The sequence below is a fragment of the Chiloscyllium punctatum genome, chromosome 4 (genome assembly GCF_047496795.1).
Source record: "Chiloscyllium punctatum isolate Juve2018m chromosome 4, sChiPun1.3, whole genome shotgun sequence".
NCBI classification, from domain to species: domain Eukaryota; kingdom Metazoa; phylum Chordata; class Chondrichthyes; order Orectolobiformes; family Hemiscylliidae; genus Chiloscyllium; species Chiloscyllium punctatum.
In genome coordinates this window covers 98,246,589-98,266,389 of record NC_092742.1, presented here as the reverse complement: position 1 = coordinate 98,266,389, position 19,801 = coordinate 98,246,589, and the positions used below count along the sequence as shown (strand labels likewise).

General features: G+C 42.1%; 1 protein-coding gene across 3 annotated transcripts in view; it reads left to right on the top strand.

Annotated features, from left to right (window-relative positions):
* exd1 (exonuclease 3'-5' domain containing 1) overlaps nt 1–19,381 on the top strand; it is a 60,564-nt gene extending 41,183 nt beyond the window's left edge. For 2 of the 3 annotated variants that reach the window (XM_072569369.1, XM_072569371.1), the window contains 4 exons: nt 8,539–8,682; nt 9,957–10,148; nt 16,411–16,524; nt 18,392–19,381. In XM_072569369.1, the coding sequence (XP_072425470.1) occupies nt 8,539–8,682; nt 9,957–10,148; nt 16,411–16,524; nt 18,392–18,709 (768 nt within the window). In that variant the 3' untranslated portion in view covers nt 18,710–19,381. The remainder of the gene's footprint in view (nt 1–8,538; nt 8,683–9,956; nt 10,149–16,410; nt 16,525–18,391) is intronic. The other variant, XM_072569370.1, reaches the window with a different exon arrangement.
* The last annotated feature ends 420 nt before the right edge of the window (nt 19,382–19,801 follow it).

Below are 19,801 nucleotides of genomic sequence, written 5' to 3'. Positions count from 1 at the left end.
GGCAGACAATGTCTCCTGCCCATTGTAGTTAGTTGTGTGACCACTGCCTCAATTCTGGGTATATTGACCTGGAAGTGGATGCTCACATTTATATATGTATCCAACAAGTGAATTTGTAGAATTTTTGCCAAGGCAGTAGTGTAGGTAATACTGCAAGGATTTTGATGTGCCTGCTGTGCATGGCCCATGGCCCATGGTCCATGTTTTTGATGCATATACAAGGGTCGGGGCCACGATTCTTCAGACCATGAGCTTGGTGTTGGGTTTGAAGTCTGACATTTTGAACATTGTTTCTCAGGAACCAAAGGCAGTACTGTGGCATTAGAGTCAGTGTTGGATTTCATCATCAATCTCTGCTTGCTGTGGGAGAAGGCTCCAGAGTTATGGGGAATGATCCATGTTGTCCAGGCCCTCGTCACGGATATTAATGGTCAGGATACAGCATTGTATGGCAGAGGCAGGCAGGTATAAAGTCACTGTTTTTTTTCTGGATGTTTAGGCTGAGGTCTGTTCTCTCATATACCTCAGAGAATGTGTCAGTGATGGTTTGTAGCTTGGCCTCCATGCACGCACCCAGGCATCGTCTGTGTGCTGTGGCTCAGTGACTTACATTTGAGTGGTCTTGGTTCTATACTGGAGGTTTTGGAGGTTGAATAATTTCCTGCTCATCCTTGGGTAAGCCCCACTCTGGGCAGGTAACTTCATGGAGAAGAGGCAGTATTGAATTGAGGAAAATAGAGAAGAGCATTGGTACAATGACACAGCCCTGTTTGCACTCTTGTTGGTCTGTGGCAAAAGTGTTGGTGAGGATCGTGGCTTGTATGTCATAGTGAGCAGATGACTAATGGTGGCAGCCAAGTGTCATGAGGATATTCTCCAATCCCTCATGGTTGACTGAGTCCAAGGCCTTTGTGAGATTGAAGAAAGCTACATACGGAGCTTGGTGCTGTACCCTTCACTTTTCTTGAATTTTTAATGTACAATAATCATACACATGATGGGCAAAAACTGCATTGAGACTATTCAGCCACTGGGAGGAGATGATTGAGGAAGATATTCAGAAGAGCCTTTCCCAGGGTGTGGACTGTTGGGAAATTTCTTTGTAATGGACTTGTCGCCTTTTTTGACGTTGGTCACAAATTAGGGCATCTCTGATTTCTTGCCATGCTGTCTTAGTTCGAGATGAGGGCAGTGAGCTTGTGGATTTGGGTCAAGTGCTGTCAGCATATTATAGTATTTCATTGGGGATTCCATCTGCACCGATGGCCTTGTTTTTTGTGTTCGTTGGCTTTTTGACCTCATGGCAGTTTGAAGTTGTGCTGAAATGAGAAGGGCTAGTGTGTTGTTGGGTGGTGTTGAGAACGCTTAGATAAAAGACTGCATACTGCTTGAGGTTCTTTAAGCACTCTCTCCAGCAGGCATTGACTGCCTATTAGTCTTTGAGTAGCTCTCTGTTTTGGCTCTGTGGGGAAGGTCCCTGAGTACTGAGACTATAGATGGCTTTGATTTGTGTTGAAGAAGCCATACACATACCTGATTGTCAGAAAGTTGCTGATTCTCCTGAGTTCTTTCCACCCATATTCTTTATATTACAGGCTTTTTGTTTTTTATTTGAATCTGAGCCTTCAATAGTCTGTGGACATGTTTCTTCTAACTCGAGTTTTGATGTAGCTGCCGTTTCAGGAACATTTGCAGTGTAGTCTCGGAGATCAATCATCTCTGAATCAGTCTTGGTGTTTCCTGGTTGAGGGGCAGTGTGTCTCGGTGTAGGTGTTAATTATGATGGCTTTTAAAATAGACCAGGAAGTTTGGGCATTCTGTGGCTCTTTGTCACAAGATTGGCTGTGACGCATTGCCTGAGTCAGTACGTCTTCCCAGAATCTTTTGATTCCAGCAACATTGAGACTCCAGTGATAGTTTTTCTGCTGATTTGGAGACAAGTTATTGGAGATGGTAGAATGGATTAGTCAGTAGTCAGTCCAGCTGTTGTCATTCCACTTTGTAGCATGGATGATGTGGACATCTTTGACTCTCACTTGAACAATGATGTAATCTGTTAGGTGCCAGAGCTTCAAGTGAGGGTGCAGACAGGAGGTCTGGTGTCCCTCTGATACAACGGGGTGTTTATTGATGAGGTCATCTTATAGAGTCATAGCATTGTACAGCACTTAAATAGAACCTTCAGTCCAACCTGTCCATGCTGACTTGGTTTCCTAAACTAGTCCCATTTCCCACACTATCCCTCAATGTTTTCTATCCATGTACCTGTCCAAATATCTTAAATGCTGTAATTGAACACAACTCTATCACTTCCTCTGGCAGCTCGTTCCATACATGTACTGCCCTCTGCATGAAAAGGTTGTTCCTTAGGTCCCTTTTAAATGTTCCCCTCTCATCATCAACCTATGCCGGATTAGTGGTGCTGGAAGAGCACAGCAGTTCAGGCAGCATCCAACGAGCAGCAAAATCGACGTTTCGGGCAAAAGCCCTTCATCAGGAATAAAGGCAGTGAGCCTGAAGCGTGGAGAGATAAGCTTATCTCTCCACGCTTCAGGCTCACTGCCTTTATTCCTGATGAAGGGCTTTTGCCCGAAACGTCGATTTTGCTGCTCGTTGGATGCTGCCTGAACTGCTGTGCTCTTCCAGCACCACTAATCCAGTATTTGGTTTTCAGCATCTGCAGTCATTGTATTTACCTTGTTGATAAACCTATGCCCTCTAGTCTTGGAATCCCCTACCCCTGGAAGGATTCATTTGCTATTCACCTAATCTATGACCCTCATGATTTTATAAACCTCTACAAGGTCCCTCCTCAGCCTCTTCTGTTCCAGAGGGAAAGAAAAAGTCCCAGCCTATCTTGTCTCTCCTTACAGCCTTAAAATAACTCAAAGCCTGAAGTCCCAGTGACATCCTTTTAATTTTTTTTTCTGCACCTTGTTAAACAACATTCTTCCCATAACAGGGTAACCAGAACGGTATGCAAAGTTCTAAAAGTGGCCTCACCAATATTTTATTGAATGGGTAGAGTGTGTCTTGGCTTAACACCTCATCCAAAAGATGACCATGCTGACAAAGCAGTTCTTGGTCATTGCACAGTAGGATTGTCAGCCTAGATTAATCACTTGAGCAGGACTTGAACACAGAATGGGTCATAGGGTACTCTTCATTCAAGCAACGAGGCACTTAGTCAGAAGGAGGGCTACATTTTCTTTGCCTAAACCTTTCCAAAAGTCTCTGTTCCTCCTGACTCTGCAATTGAAATTGCCATGGCAAAATCAAGGAAAGTGAATGGTTGAGACTGGTATAGGCTGCCTCTTTGGTCTCATCTGCTGCGCATAGGGTCTAGGACAATGGTGATGTATTGTCTCTGGGCCAGGGTAGAGTCATAGGGTCACAATGTGTTCACTTATCCCAAAGGGGGATTAATTGAGATATCTAGTTCTTATGGTTTGCCTTTCCAGAATAAAGTGTGATGCACCTTGTTCTCCTGCCAATCATGTCTGGCTCATGGTGGTGATTTCCATGTTGTAGTGTTGGACATCTCAGGCTATGATAGCAGGGTGATGTTCAGATGGTTGTTGGGATTGTCCATGAGGTTCCTGAAATTCATCTTGGTTGTGGGGGTGGTGCTGGAAGATTCCTGTGCATGAATTCTTTTAAAAAGGGTGCTCGTGACACACCAACCACTGCATGCTCCCAGCAGAACGAAGTCAAGCAGGGAAAATCCAAGACTACTGGAGACCAGGGTATGCTGTAGGATGGGAGAGGGTCTAACAAACACTTATCATCCAGCAATCATTGCCATGGTAGAGTAGAGGGTGAAGTCCACTGTAGTGGTGACCAGTAGCATCAGCATGTTGGAGGGACGTTCTGGGCTGGAGGTTGGGGAATACTGTATATCCTTTGATTTTCCTTGGTCAAATCTCTATAAATGAAGTAAATTTACAATCGTATTCTCTCAAGATCCAGGTATTGATGTCCAAGTTGAGCAAGAGGTGGGCATAGATCTAGGGTGGGGTGAGCATAGTTTTACTGGGAGTGCCAGTGTATTCATTCTTAAATATGTTGGCCAGCACTGTACACAGCACTCCATTTACCAACACCCTGTACAGTTATAACAAGACTTCCCTATTTTAAACTCTTAACACCTGAGCATTGAAGCCAAAGTTCAATTTGCCTTCCTAACACACTAGCTGCCTTAATACTACTTCACTCTTTAATTTTTTGCACTATTTATATATTAACTTCACAATTTATATATGAGGATACTGAGATTCCTCTTGAATGCAAAAATTCAAAATGGAAGAACAAGACTAGTATCTGTCCTCCATAATAATGAAGTGTTCCAAGAAGGTAGTCATGGCTCACATCTCCAGCCTACCAGCTGCCTTGATCATTTACAGTTCGCCTACCAGTGCATCAGGTCCACAGCAGACTCCGTTTCCCTGGCTCTACACTTATCCCTGGAACATCTGGATAAAAAGGATACCTAAATCAGGCTCCTGCTTATTGACTGCAGTTCAGACTTCAACACCATAATTCTAAACAAACGCCTCTCCAAACTCCAAGACTACTTTTCATCATATTTATATAAATGATTTTGATGTTGAGCATAAGAGGTATAGTTATTAAGTTTGCAGATGACACCAAAATTGAAGGGGTAGTGGACAGCGATGGTTACCTCAAATTACAACAGGATCTTGATCAGATGGGCCAAAGGGCTGAGAAGTGGCAGATGGAGTTTAATTCCGATAAATACAAGGTGCAGCATTTTGGGAAAGCAAATCTTAGCAGGACTTATACACTTAATGGTAAGGTCTTAGGGAGTGTTGCTGAACAAAAAGACCTTGGAGTGCAGGTTCACAGCTCCTTGAAAGTGGAGTCGCTGGTAGATAAGATAGTGAAGGTGTTTGGTATGCTTTCCTTTATTGGTCAGAGTATTGGTACGGGAGTTGGGAGGTCATGTTTTTGACATTAGATGCCCTACAGTGTGGAAACAGGCCCTTCGGCCCAACAAGTCCACACCCACCCTCCAAAGAGTAACCCACCCAGACCCATTTCCCTCTGACTAATGCACCAAGCACATCTTTGAACTGTGGGAGGAAACCGAAGCACCCAGAGGAAATGCACGCAGACACTGGGAGAACATGCAAACTCCACACAGATCGTCGCCCGAGGCTGGAATTGAACCTGGGACCGTGGTGCTGTGAGGCTGCAGTGCTAACCACTGCGCCATCGTGCCGTCTTTGCAGCTGTACAGGACATTGGTTAGGCCATGCAATTCTGGTCTCCTTCCTGTTGGAAAGATGTTGTGAAACTTGAAAGGGTTCAGAAAAGATTTACAAGGATGTTGCCAGGATTTGAGGTTGAATCGGCTGGGGCTGTTTTCCCTGGAGCGTCAGAGGCTGAAGGGTGGAGAGAAGGATGAGCCTTCCCTAATAATGGATAGGGCATGACAGTGAAGAAAATTTTGTCTATCGACTCAATTTGAAGGGAAATAAGAAAGTAATGACGCAGCAGTCATGAGTAATCGCAAGGTTTGTAGGTCAGGTTGAGGTTTAGGGTGTAGGTTTGCTCGTTGAGCTGTAGGTTTGATATCCATGCAAGGACTGCCACAAACACTCCGTAGGACAAACAGGAAGAAAGTTAGCCACCAGGATTCATGAACACCAGCTATGCCACAAAAAGACACGACCCCCTCTCCCTCAGCCCTACACACAGATGGAAAAAAACCACCATTTCGACTGGGGCAACACATCTATCCTGGGACAGGCTAAGCTAAGACGTGCCAGAGAATTCCTAGAGGCCTGGCACTCCAACCGCAACGCCATAAACAAGCACATAGATCTAGATGCCATCTATCAACCCCTCAGAAAACAAACAGGAAATGACATCACCACAAACCCCAGGAACCCCATCCAGGAGAAAGATATAAATAGAAAGCAGGAGACAACAGCTTTGCTTCACTTGGAGGTCACCACTGGTGATGTTACCTAGCCAGGTAATGAAATGTCTGGATATCAAACCTACAGCTCAGCGAGCAAACCTACACCCTAAAGTCATGAGTAACTCACTTTTGAGTAATTTATCTAATAATAATAATTGTTGTCAATCTTGAAACGGTTAAAAGTGGATAAATCCCCAGGACCTGATCAGGTGTACCAGAGAACTCTGGGAAGCTCGAAGTGATTGCTGGGCCTCTTGCTGAGATATTTGTATCATCGATAGTCACAGGTGCGGTGCGGAAGACTGGAGGTTGGCTAACCTGGTGCCACTGTTTAAGAAGGGTGCTAAAGACAAGCCAGGGAACTATAGACCGGTGAGCCTGACCTCATTGGTGGGCAAGTTGTTGGAGGGAATCCTGAGGGACAGGATGTACATGTATTTGGAAAGGCAAGGACTGATTCGGGATAGTCAACGTGGCTTTATGCATGGGAAATCATGTCTCACAAACTTGATTCAGCTTTTTGAAGAAGTAACAAAGAAGATTGATGAGGGCAGAGCAGTAGATGTGATCGAAATGGAATTCAGTAAGGTGTTCGACAAGGTCCCCCATGGGAGACTGATTAGCAAGGTTAGATCTCATGGAATACAGGGAGAACTAGCCATTTGGATACAGAACTGGCTCAAAGGTAGAAGACCGAGGATGGTGGTGGAGGGTTGTTTTTCAGACTGGAGGCCTGTGACCAAGTTTACAAAATTATGAGGGGCATGGATAGGATAAATAGGCAAAGTCTTTTCCCTGGGGTCGGGGAATCCAGAATAGAAGGCATAGGTTTAGGATGAGAGGGGAAAGATATAAAAGAGACCTAAGGGGCAACTTTTTCATGCAGAGGGTGGAATGAGCTGCCAAAGGATGTGGTGGAGGCTAGTACAATTGCAATATTTAAGAGGCATTTGGATGGGTTTCTGAATAGGAAGGGTTTGGAGGGATATGGGCCGGGTGCTGGCAGGTGGGACTAGATTGGGTTGAGATGTCTGGTCAGCGTGGACGGGTTGGACCGAAGGGTCTATGACTCTATAAGTGAAATATAACTTGGGAAATTAGAGGCACATATGACAAGGGGAAAGCAATAATGATGGGAAAATGCCTTAATCCTGCTCCTGGCCCATTGATGTCTACTTTTCTCACCCATTGATGAAGACCTTCATTATGTTCTTGATTAACTACTGCAGAAGTGTAAGTTACTCATCTACACTCACTCCATCAATTCTAGGAGATAAACTAATTAATAACCAAGTCATTTTCTGGGTTAGATTATTGACTTTTATGAAATATTCAGCATCTTGGAGATAACTATTTCATCCAAACTTATTATAAATTAGCAGCTGTACAAGCATTATGGTGCCTTAGCAGTATGGAGTTAGGGTAACTGTACAGCTGCTGATTTATTCAAACATCTCATTTCCAATACTTTTTTTTAAAACCAACAAACTATATTATGCATTCTGCTCCCCAGCTGTGGCTCCTTGCTCCCTTACACAGATCCAAGTATGTTTTCAACCTCAGTGAACCTTACTCAATCTGGACAGCAGGTGATTTTTTTTTTCCCTTGATGGTTTCTATGACACGAGCAGCTTGCAGTCAAATACTATTCATCAACAAAAAAGGTTGAAAGCATGGGGGTCTCACTTTTCTGCACAGTGGTACTGGACACACCTGCATAGTGTAATGAAAAAACATTAATACACCACCTGATGACGGTCAGAGTCTAGAATGTGGACCAACCAGTTATTTGAGTCTAAAATTGTCATTGGTCTGTCAGTTCTTCAAAATGTGAGTCAATAATTTTCTCATTCTGGTAACTACCGTCTTTGTTTAAAACACTGATGTCAGGATAAGCTTGATGCACTCTACATATTTGAGAATGGCCCAGCTCTTATTGATTTTTTTTAAGCTTCCACCTAATCTGCCTTTCTCCTTTCGAAATGTCTTCGAGGAGTGTTGTTCCTAGTATTACTTTTAGTTGTAATTATCTTTAGGCTTCGAAGGGAAGCAGGGAGAATTTTCCTGAAGAACTTTTCACAGATCAGATACATGCTTTCAAGTGGTATTACACAGGATTCCACTCAAAGCTGAGCACTGCCAGTTTGGAATAGGGATAAACCTTGCAGCAAGCGCAGCACAGAACTAAAGTTTTGAGCTGTGTGAAAATGGCTCTTGCACAGGCTATGAATGCCGACCATTCATCTTTGTGGTCCATGCTTTCTGGGTTCTTGTCAGGTTCTTTCCAGTATAATGCTGGAATTTAAATGTCCCATGCATATTACGGTGAATCACAATCAGTTTGGAACTGTTAGAATCATGCCTTTTCACACTTGTAGCTGGGTTTGTAAAGTTCTTTTTAGATCCTGCCTATTAAATAGCAGGCTGCATGTGAAATAAGCCCTCACATTGTTATCTAGAATTATACCGTATAGCACAGAAACAGGTTATTCAGACAACTAGTTCATGGTTGCATTTATGCATCACTCCAATTTCCCCTCATGCTATAAAAAATGATCGTTACACTATCCTTGATTTTCTTTTATCTACAGGTTGCAGATGTTCTGCAGTTCTCTTTAGAAACAGGAGGTCTTCTTCCCAGCTGCGTCAGTACGTTGGAAGAATGCTTGGTCCGTCATCTCTCCCTCCCCACAACAAAAGCCTTGTTCCTGCAGTACAGTGCGTGTGCAGTCAAGGTATTTATTAGTAGCTTGGATGAAGTGTATAATGCTATCATAGCCTCTATTGAATATAATCATCTATGTTTCAGTGCTCAGAGGATGAATTGGTAGAAACATAGAAGTTCGTAGCACAGACTAAAACTGCTCAGATCATCATGCCTGCATGCTAGCTGTTTGAGCAAGCTGTCAAATTACCCTGCTTTTTTGAACACAGCCCTGCAAATGTTTCCTACTCAAGTATTTCTTCAGTCCCCTTCTGAAAGTTACCATTAAACCAGCTTCCCTTTCTGGCAACGCTTTCCAGATCTCTGTGGAGTATGGGGATTCATACTTATGGCAGCTACTTTACCGAACCATCTGGCAGCAGCAGAAGTCTGTCCTCACTTAGTCTATCAAAACTCCTAATTTACAATGCATTTATTTAAGTCTCCCTATACTGCTGTAAATATTTTCTTTGGCCTCTGCTCTCTTGCAAGAAATGACTACTATCAGATCTAACTGGTACTGATGTAAAAAGAACTATTCTCCTGTTAGTTGACATATTATAATCACTTTCATGAATTCCTTGATATTTTGAAACCTCCATACCATACAAAGTGGCAAATTAATTGGTGACCAGATTCTATTTGAGAAAATTATAATTGTGAAACAAGATAGAAATTACACCAGTTGGACATTTTAAAGAAAATTGTACTTGCAATTATCTTGCAATTTATCTTAAAATGATGTAGTTGCATTTTCATATGTTTGTTTATCTCTTCCACAACTATACCCAGTCCTTATTTAATAGTCCCTTAATAAGACCAGGAAGCTCATCTCAAGGATGTAGATTCTCTGAAGATTCTAAACTAACTGCAGAAAAAAAACAGAACAATTCAAAGTATGCAACTTTTCTCTCCCAAATTCTCAAAACCATGGTCATCATGACAAGTTAAGAGCTTTGAGTATAGTTGTACAGCATGAGTACAGGCAAGTGAGAAATAAAATTGGAAGATACATGGAGATGAATTTTAATACAGAATAAGACCACTTAGCTTATCTATTCCTTTACATACACTCTTCCAACTTGGGAGTGAACACTCCCCCCTCTTGGCCATTTCCAACTGGTTTGTGCTGTAAATGCATTTGTGAAGTTGAAATACGGGAATCACGAGATGACCCTCTGGGAGATATTCTGGGAAAGAGAAGTTTTGTTTTTCGCTTTGGCCCCAACTTGAAAAGACTTTGAAAAGAAGGCAATGTTTGTCATAATTTCTTGTCTTTTCTCTCATTTGTATATCTTTGTGCAGGAAAACCCAAAAGTATGGACCTGCCGTCCGCTTCCTATAGGCTTGATGCAGAGAGCAGGATTAGAAGTCATGTACCTGCTTTCACTCCGTTCTGTCCTGATGGACAAATTAATGATGGATTTCACAACTCAAGTGGACAACTATCTGAGCATGTACAGAAATATGCCCTGTATTAATCTTGGAAGTGCTGAGGTAAGAAACTGCTTGGCAATCAGGAAAAAAGTTTCTTAAGGTTCCTTCAGATGTGGTGTTCTGCTTCATTTGTCTCTGTATGACTGTCACATACAAACATATGAGTTAGGAGTAGGAGTTTGTCATGCAAACACTCTAGCCTGCTTCGCCAATTAATAAGGTTGTGGCTGGTCTGATTACTTCAAATTTTCCCCTGCCTGATAACTTTTCATCCCCATGCTAAGGAACAATCTATCTTCGTTTGCCTTAAAGGATTTAGCTTCCCACCACCTTTTTTAAGGAAAAGGAATTAAAGTTCATGACTCTAAAGAAAAAGGAGTCCTGATCTCTGCCGAAATGAATGACCCCCTTATTTAAAGAATAATCCCGAGTTCTATATTCTCCCACAAAAGGAATGGTCCTTTCAACAAGGAGCTGAAAATGTGTTGCTGGAAAAGCGCAGCAGGTCAGGCAGCATCCAAGGAACAGGAGAATCTACGTTTCGGGCATGAGCCCTTCTTCAGGAATGAGGAAAGTGTAACCAGCAGGCTAAGATAAAAGGTAGGGAGGTGGGACTTGGGGGAGGGGCATTGGAAATGCGATAGGTGGAAGGAGGTCAAGGTGAGGGTGATAGGCCGGAGTGGGGTGGGGGCGGAGAGGTCAGGAAGAAGATTGCAAGTTAGGAAGGCGGTGCTGAGTTTGAGGGATTTGACTGAGACAGGGTGGGGGGAGGGGAAATGAAGAAACTGGAGAAATCGGAGTTCATCCCTTGTGGTTGGAGGGTTCCTAGACGGAAGATGAGGCCCTCTTCCTCCAACCGTCGTGTTGCTATGGTCTGGCGCTGGAGGAGTCCACAGACCTGCATGTCCTTAGTGGAGTGGGAGGGGGAGTTGAAGTGTTAAGCTACGGGGTGGTTGGGTTGGTTGGTCCGGGTGTCCCAGAGGTGTTCTCTGAAACGTTCTGTGGCCTCCTCTATATTGGGGAGACAGGCAAACCTAGACCTTTCCATTTCTATCTCGGGTGACCGAATCAACACCGACATTAACTATAAACCGACCGACTCCCACAGCTACCTAGACTACACCTCCTCCCACCCTGTCCCCTGTAAAAACGCCATCCCATATTCCCAATTCCTTTGTCTCCGCCGCATCTGCTCCCAGGAGGACCAGTTCCAAAACCGTACAACCCAGATGGCCTCCTTTTCAAGGGCCGCAATTTCCCCCCAGACATGTCCTCCACCGCATCTCTTCCACTTCCTGCTCCTCCGCCCTTGAGCCCCGCCCCTCCAACCGCCACCATGACAGAACCCCACTGGTCCTCACCTACCACCCACCAACCTCCACGTACAGCGTATCATCCGCCGTCATTTCCGCCACCTCCAAACAGACCCCACCACCAGGGATATATTTCCCTTCCCTCCCCTATCAGCGTTCCAAAAAGACCACTCCCTCCATAACTCCCTCGTCAGGTCCACACCCCCCACCAACCCAACCTCCACTCCCGGCACCTTCCCTTGTAACCGCAAGAAATGCAAAACTTGCACCCACACCCTCCCCCCTTACTTCCCTCCAAGGGACACTTCCATATCCGCCACAAATTCACCTGCACCTCCACACACATCATCTATTGCATCCGCTGCACCCGATGTGGCCTCCTCTATATTGGGGAGACAGGCCGCCTACTTGCGGAACGTTTCAGAGAACACCTCTGGGACACCCGGACCAACCAACCCAACCACCCCGTAGCCCAACACTTCAACTCCCCCTCCCACTCCACCAAGGACATGCAGGTCCTTGGACTCCTCCATCGCCAGACCATGGCAACACGACGGTTGGAGGAAGAGCGCCTCATCTTTCGCCTGGGAACCCTCCAACCACAAGGGATGAACTCCGATTTCTCCAGTTTCCTCATTTCCCCTCCCCCACCCCCCCCCCATCTTGTCTCAGTCAAATCCCTCGAACTCAGCACCGCCTTCCTAACCTGCAATCTTCTTCCTGACCTCTCCGCCCCTACCCCACTCCGGCCTATCACCCTTAGCTTGACCTCCTTCCTTCCACCTATCGCATTTCCAATGCCCCTCCCCCAAGTCCCTCCTCCCTACCTTTTATCTTCGCCTGCTGGACACACTTTCCTCATTCCTGAAGAAGGGCTCATGCCCGAAATGTCAATTCTCCTGTTCCTTGGATGCTGCCTGACCTGCGCTTTTCCAGCAACACATTTTCAGCTCTGATCTCCAGCATCTGCAGTCCTCACTTTCTCCTTTCAACAAGGACCCTATCAAGACTGTTCCGAACATTGAATTATGCAATCAGGTCACCTTTTATTCTTGTAAACTCCAACAAATACAAGCCTAGCCTGTCCAAGCCTCCTCCAAAAGACAACCCACTAATGCTGTGTATTAATTCAGTAAACCTAAGAATTGTATTCATTGAGTTGCACAACTTTATTTGAATAAGATTAGTACTGTACACCATTCTCTATATGTAGTCTCATCAGTGCCCTGTATAACCTCTGTACTTTTGTATTCAATTTTCCTCACAATAAATGATAACAATCTATTGGTGCTTCTAATGGCTTCTTTACCTGAATACCAAGTATCATCCTGATCTTCATCTTTTTATTCTCCCTGTGAAAGCGAATAATTTCTCATGTTCCCACATCAATCTTTGGCCACTCATTTAATCTAACTGTATCCCTTTGTTGCGTGTTTATATAATCTCAAACTATTTTTGTCATCAGAAACTTTGGCAACTATACCTTCAGTCTCTTCAGCCAAGTAATTTTTATATAAACTGTAAAACATTGTGATCCCACAAACAACTTTGACACATTACTTGTTACATCTGTCAACCAGAAAAAGACCCACTAATGCCTACTGTTTCCTGTTGGCTAACCAATCTTCCATTCCTATCAATATGTAAATACCTACACCATGAGGTTTTATTTTCCTTTGATGTGACACCTTCTTGAAATCAAATACCATCTTGAAATTTAAAAAAATGCCCTTTATTCATAGCACCCATTATTCTTCAAAAAAATCCAGTGGAGAGGTAAACATAATTTCCTTCTCAAAACCATGTTTACTCTGCCTGATAACTTTCAACTTGTCTTTCAACAGCTTCTAACAGCTTCCCTATGGGTGATAGGAAGCTAACTGATCTGTAGTTACCTGCCTTGTCTCCTTTTTTGAATAAAGGAGTTAGTCACTATTTTTCAATCTAATGAAATCTTGCTTGAATCTACAGAATTTGCAAAATTCAAATCAATGCATCAACTATCTCACCAGCCGCCTCACTTAAGACCTGATGATGAAGTTCGTCTGAGCCTGTCGCTTCAATAATTTGCTCAGTACCACTACTCTGGTGATATTAATTTTCTTGAGTTCCTGCCTCCCTTCCAGTTCTTCATTGCCAGTTCTTTCCAGGCTGTTCCTTGTATCCTCCATAATGAAGACTGATGCAAAATAACTGCTCAATTCATCTGCCATCTCCTTTTTTTCCATTATTTCATTCCCCAGAGTCCCTTAATATAGAAACTATCGTCACTTTAATTGTTCTTTTAAAAATAGCTATAGAAACATGTACTGTCCATTTTATATTAGTAGCTAGTTTCCCCTCTCTCTAATTTTGCTTTGTCATTGGAAAGTGTTCTAAGATATTCCCTCTACTACTGCATCTTTAATGACATATCCCTTAACCTAAGTTTCCAATTCACTTTAATTAGCTGAACTTTTATGTTCTCATAGTTGCCCTTTTTTTTTGCTTAAAATACCAGTTTTGAACCCACAGTTCTCTCTCTCAAATTGAATGTAAAATTCAGTCATATTTTAATTGCTGATCCTTTTGAAGCATATTTAAGATGAGGTCATTACTTAATTCTATTTAATTACACAATCCTACATAGAGTACAGCCTGTTCGAGGAAGCTATCCCAAAAACATTCTGAATTCCACATCCTGATTTCCTTTGATCTGATTTATTTACAGTCTGTATGTAGATTAAAATCCCTTGATTAATGCTGTACCTTTTTGAAAAGCTCTAGTTATTTCTTCATTTAAACTGTCATCTATGTCACTCCCAAAGATGACTTGCCTTCGTTTCTCATCTGTATCCAAATTGCTTCCGCATCCTGGTTTCCTGAAATTGTCACCAGCGCTAATATTGGTACCATCATTTACTACTGCTGAAAATGTGTTGCTGGAAAAGCGCAGCAGGTCAGGCAGCATCCAAGGAACAGGAGAATTGACGTTTTGGGCATCAGCCCTTCTTCAGGAATGAAGAAGGGCTGATGCCCGAAACGTCGATTCTCCTGCTCCTTGGATGCTGCCTGACTTGCTGCGCTTTTCCAGCAACACATTTTCAGCTCTGATCTCCAGCATCTGCAGTCCTCACTTTCTTCACCATCATTTACTAACACAGCCATCTCTCCACTTATTGCTAGCTTTCTATCCTTATTGAATGTCATGTCTCCTTTTAATATTTAACTGTCATCATGCAAACATGTTTTTGTAATGACTATCTCACATCCCAACTAAAAAATCAGTACTACCTTATCATATGTTTCATATCATAATGCACTCAATATTTGAAACAGAGCCTTGCATTTTGTGTTTGTTACTTTGTCATCTCTAGTCATACTTGTTGATTTACTCTTCAGCTTGAACACTCTCTTATCCTATCCTCTTGTGGTCTCTTTAGCAGTTCCCTCTCTCTCTTGCCTTGCTGTATCTTTGAATTATGACAGCTGTTCAAATTTAATTCCTTCCAATATTTAACTTCAAACTCTTCTTCCTTGTCATGAGGCTTTGTAGAACACTCATCCCATCATGGTCCTGATGGAGACGGTCCCAATGGTACAGAACTTACAATCCCCATGCTGGTAGCAGTGACCTATGAACTGGAACTCACTTGAACCATTATTTAAGCTAATTATCCATTTATATTTTATTTCTCTATGACAATATGGCCCAAGTGCAGGCAAATGGGACTAGATTAGGTTAGGAATCTGGTCAGCATGGACGAGTTGGATCAAAGTGTCTGTTTCCGTGTTGTACATCTCTATGACTCTGACAACCTGCTGCTGGTGAAGGTTGTCAAGTGATTATTACCTTTTGATGTTCTGCTGCTTGATTTGGCATCTAGCTCTTAATGCTTACTATGCAGAAACTCTTTCCTTGTCCTTTGTAATGTTGATACCTATGTGGACCACAATGACTGGATTCTCCCCTTCACTCCAAACTCCTGTCCAGCTTTGAGCAGATATCACAAACCTCCGCACTGGGAAGGCAACAAAGCCACTGGACACTTTCTCTTTGCAGAGAAAAGTATCAGTTTCCCTCACTTATATCATCCGAACAACCTACATTTCTTTTTTTTTTTGCACATCCTACCTGAATGCTTCACATGTCACAGTTACATAGTTACCCTGAAGCATCCACAAGTTTAAAACAAACTGAAAGAACCCTGAACTTGTTGGACAATTGCAAAGACTGAGACTCCTGTTTTCTGAATGCTGTTACCTGCCTCATGCACTGTCACGCCATCCCTTTTCTGGCCAGTGGCCAAATTGAAAGGCCCAACAGTTAAAAGGGGTATGAGTGCTTTCTGGAAACCAGTGTCCAAGTAACTTGCCCCTCTGGCCTGTAGTCTCTAGTTTTGTTTCCTGCACTTAAACTTAATTGCAAACATGGATGCCTTGGATCACACTGGTGTTCAGGAGCACCCACAAATTGCAATCATCTGCCCCTTCATCTTTGTTATGTCTTAGTGAGAAGAAACAGGAGTTATTTCATTATCATTTACAGTCATGAAATACTTGAACTCAATAAAAGCTACCACTTAAATAATCTAATCTTATTTACTGTTCTGCTCAATAAGTCTTTCTCAATCTCTGCACATCCACAATGCCAGTTGCTCACCCTCCTCCTCACTGCTTCAAAATTCCAGTAAAATATCTCTGACTGTTCCTCTCCCAGCTGATCACTTAGAACTTTACTGGAATGTCACTACTCAATATATCTTTTAAAATTCCAGTCTGAATTCTAGGAATGACCAAGAAGTTTGACAAGGACTGACCCAATCATTCCTGTCCCTCCGCAGCCAAGTGAGACTGCTTTATGCAATCAGAAATCTATGGCATTGCACATTGTCTCTGAATCTGTAGTGCGAATTCTGTAAATGGTATTGGGACTGATGCCACCATGCCTCAGGGCCCTTCACAATGCATACCAAGTTTATCCAGCCTGTTAATTTTCAATGTTTATGATATCCCTTTTTCTGGTACAGTTTGATAATGGTGTTCCAAGAAAAAGACGGGTTAACTGGAATAGTTGCCAAGCAGTGTGGAAGACCATTTGGATGCGATTGATTCTGGTTTCCAAGCAGCCAAGGTCTTTGCCAGTAGGTTGGAAACATCATTGCCTTTCAGTTTCTCCTGGCAGAGAGAATTGCCATCAGTTATTCTGTGGTAATTGCAGTTGAACTCAACTTGTGTACGACAGAATTAGGGAGTTTCTTTAAATGAGTAAAGACCAAGTGCTTCAGCATGGTAATGTGTGCAATCATGAAAAATTAGTAAAGAAACCTTAAGAGATACTGAGGGTAGCTGTAAGTTTCAAACATTTATGTGGTTAAAAAACAATTAAAGTAAATATTGAATCGTTTAAGTAACGACTTCCTTTTTAAAAAAAACTACATGCAACCTAATTCATCTTGAGGAAACATTTGTTTCTTGTTGATATCTTTATATTTTATCAGAGATGTGGTTTTTCATCATCTTTGCCTCTTTTGTGACATCTTAACTCTTGGGAGTGGAAGTGTGGATAAAGCTGGTGGGTAAGGATTAAACGAGATTTTCTGCTAACATTGCTAAACAATGTAAAAACATGTTCTAGTAAATTACAGTAGTGTAAAAGCAGAAGCACATGACACTCAAATTAACTTCTCTGTAGCTATTCAATTGCCTAAAAGAATGTCTCACTCCCACCTACATGCACCAACAGTTTGCGAATTTCTGAAATGCCAAAAATGGATCATTAAATTTAAGATGCACTTTAAGCCAAGCTTTACAAAACCTAAAAATCTTTTTAACCTTACTAGTGATGACTTAAATTACTGCCATTTTTGATACGTGATATCCATCACAGAAATCTCTGAAATGCACACAAACCAATCAGCTTTTAAGGTACATTGACTTTTACAGGTGTGACTTGGTGTTCTGATTATCAACCTGTTGTTTATTTCAGATTTCCACTATTTGCCACTTTGTTTCTAATTCCATTGTGTCAAACATCCCACAGCTAAATGCTCCATGTGGGTACTTGATGAGTAATTAGTTTGTTTTCAATTTATAGTCAGAGTTAAACAAAATGTAAATTGTGCACTTTGTTATCAACCTGGTCTGAATTGGTTGAGATGTTTATCACCAGCACCTACTGCATTTTCTCTCAAGTACTGTGAAGGCACAATGTTGGTTAGTGAACAGTGTTCAAATAAATTTTAAATTGGTACATTCCAGCAGTTTTTGTATGTTTTTAGTGCAAATAAATTTAATTAACTTTGTGCATTTGCATCCAACTAGGCACTGCACTGTCAAAGAGAATTAAGCAATTGAACTTGTTTGGGATAGGGTGGAACTCTTGTGACAGGGCTCGATTATAGGAGTAATCGTTAGCACAGAGAACAAGTGTCTAATTTGTGACATTAAAAAATGTCCTTTATTCTCCTTGAAATGAAGGATAAAATGTGGGATATACTCAGCAAGTCAGGCACAATCTCTAGGGAGCAGTGACAAATGAACATTTCATGGAGTGCTGATGTAGGATTGTGCCTAAAACTTTAACTTGTCACTTTTGTTCCAGTGTCTTCCTGATGTTTTCTGTTTTTATTGCAAATTTCCAGCATCTGCAGTATTTTTAATTAACCTAATAGTTCACTTTCAATTGCATTTTCAGAACTTTGGTATCTAGTTTATTTAAAAATGAGTTTCAAAAATTTAAGCTCTCTTCCTAAAAACAACTTTGTTGAATTCAGAATTAATGTATTGTAATTTCTCATTTCTGTCTATCAGATGAAGCTCACCATTAGGAACAGCATGTTGCTACATCTAGTTGCAAACACAGCAAGTTCCCACAAGTAGAAAAGTGATGATAAGCAGATAATCTGTTTTCTTTTATGTTAGCCAGGGGATAAATATTTGGTAAGCATGTTGAGGATGACTCTCTTGCACTTCCCTGACTATTCATGTTTACGTTGTCTCTTTTGCCAGCATTACTCAATGGAGCTGCCATATGAATTGAAGGAATTAGCTGTCATTCAGAGACTAAGAAGAGGGGATGCTATGAAAAGCTACAAAATAGATGAAAATGGCCTTCTGGTGAGACCACACCCTCAATTTGAGAAAACTCCTGAAGCAGAAGGAAGGATCCTCAACACAGATGACATTCCAGAGCTTGAATCCATCGAACCCTCTCGGGAGAATGTTTTAGAAATGCAGAATGACGAGATTCCATTGCTTGAACCAAGACCCGATTGTACCGAAGACCTTTGCCCCCCTTTGGAACGTATCAGCCTTTCAGTATTCTAACTTTGAGAAAAACATTGTTGTCAGTGCCCAACTTTGTACAGAAATCAATTAATTGATCCCATAGGCTGAATGTTGATTTTGTTGTGAAGGTGATTGACCATTATTCAATTCTGAAGCCTGCAGACGAAGCTGTTTCTGTCTGACTCTTAAGATCTGTAGACGAAGTGAAAACCTGTTCTGAGTTGGCACCTTTCAAATTAATTTCTATCCCACTTTTCAGAAATGCCCTTCAATATTGTCACATTAAATCCGAGTAAGCTGCAGATGTAGTGGTTTTGTAGTAGTTGAATGGCTTGAATACCTTTGTGCTGTTCATGAAGTGATGGGATTTGAGATTCTCACAGCTAGTACCCGTAATTAGACCAGCCAGGTTCGTCCTTCAGGAAGAGAGAAATAAAGCAGCAAGTGCATTCTGTTGCCATCCTAACTGAGTAAATGATATCTGGATCCAGGTTACCAGTTTATTATTTGTATCCTGACCCCAATGTAAAAGGAAACAAACAAATGGTTAGTTTGGAAAAAATAAATATTTCCAGTAATAATTGTGTATTTGAGATGTCTCACTGTTTCATATACTTCCAGGATATTGAATTTTTAATGTTCATTTCTGTTTTGTCATTAAGATTTACTTTTTCTTAATTCAGATCTATAAATCTGTATCAAAGTCTGACTTTCTTCCTGAATAAATTATTTCCTTTTCTTATGACCAAAAGGTAAATTCTTGGGAGTTATTCAAGAAGTAATGCTGATCAACCTCTGAATGTTCCCACATGTTAGAAAGTTTTTAATTGTTTAACAAATCATTAGTCAACTTGATTAGATTACTTAGTGTGGAAACAGGCCCTTCGGCCCAACGAGTCCACACTGGCCCGCCGAAGCGCAACCCACCCAGACCCATTCCCCTACATTTACCCCTTCAACTAACACTATGGACAATTTAGCATGGCCAATTCACCTAACCTGCACGCATTTGGACTGAGAGGGGAAACCAGAGCACTTGGAGGAAACCCACACAGACATGGGGGAAAAATGTACAAACTCCACACAGTCGCCTGAAGCGGGAACTGAACCCAGGTCTCTGGTGCTGTGAGG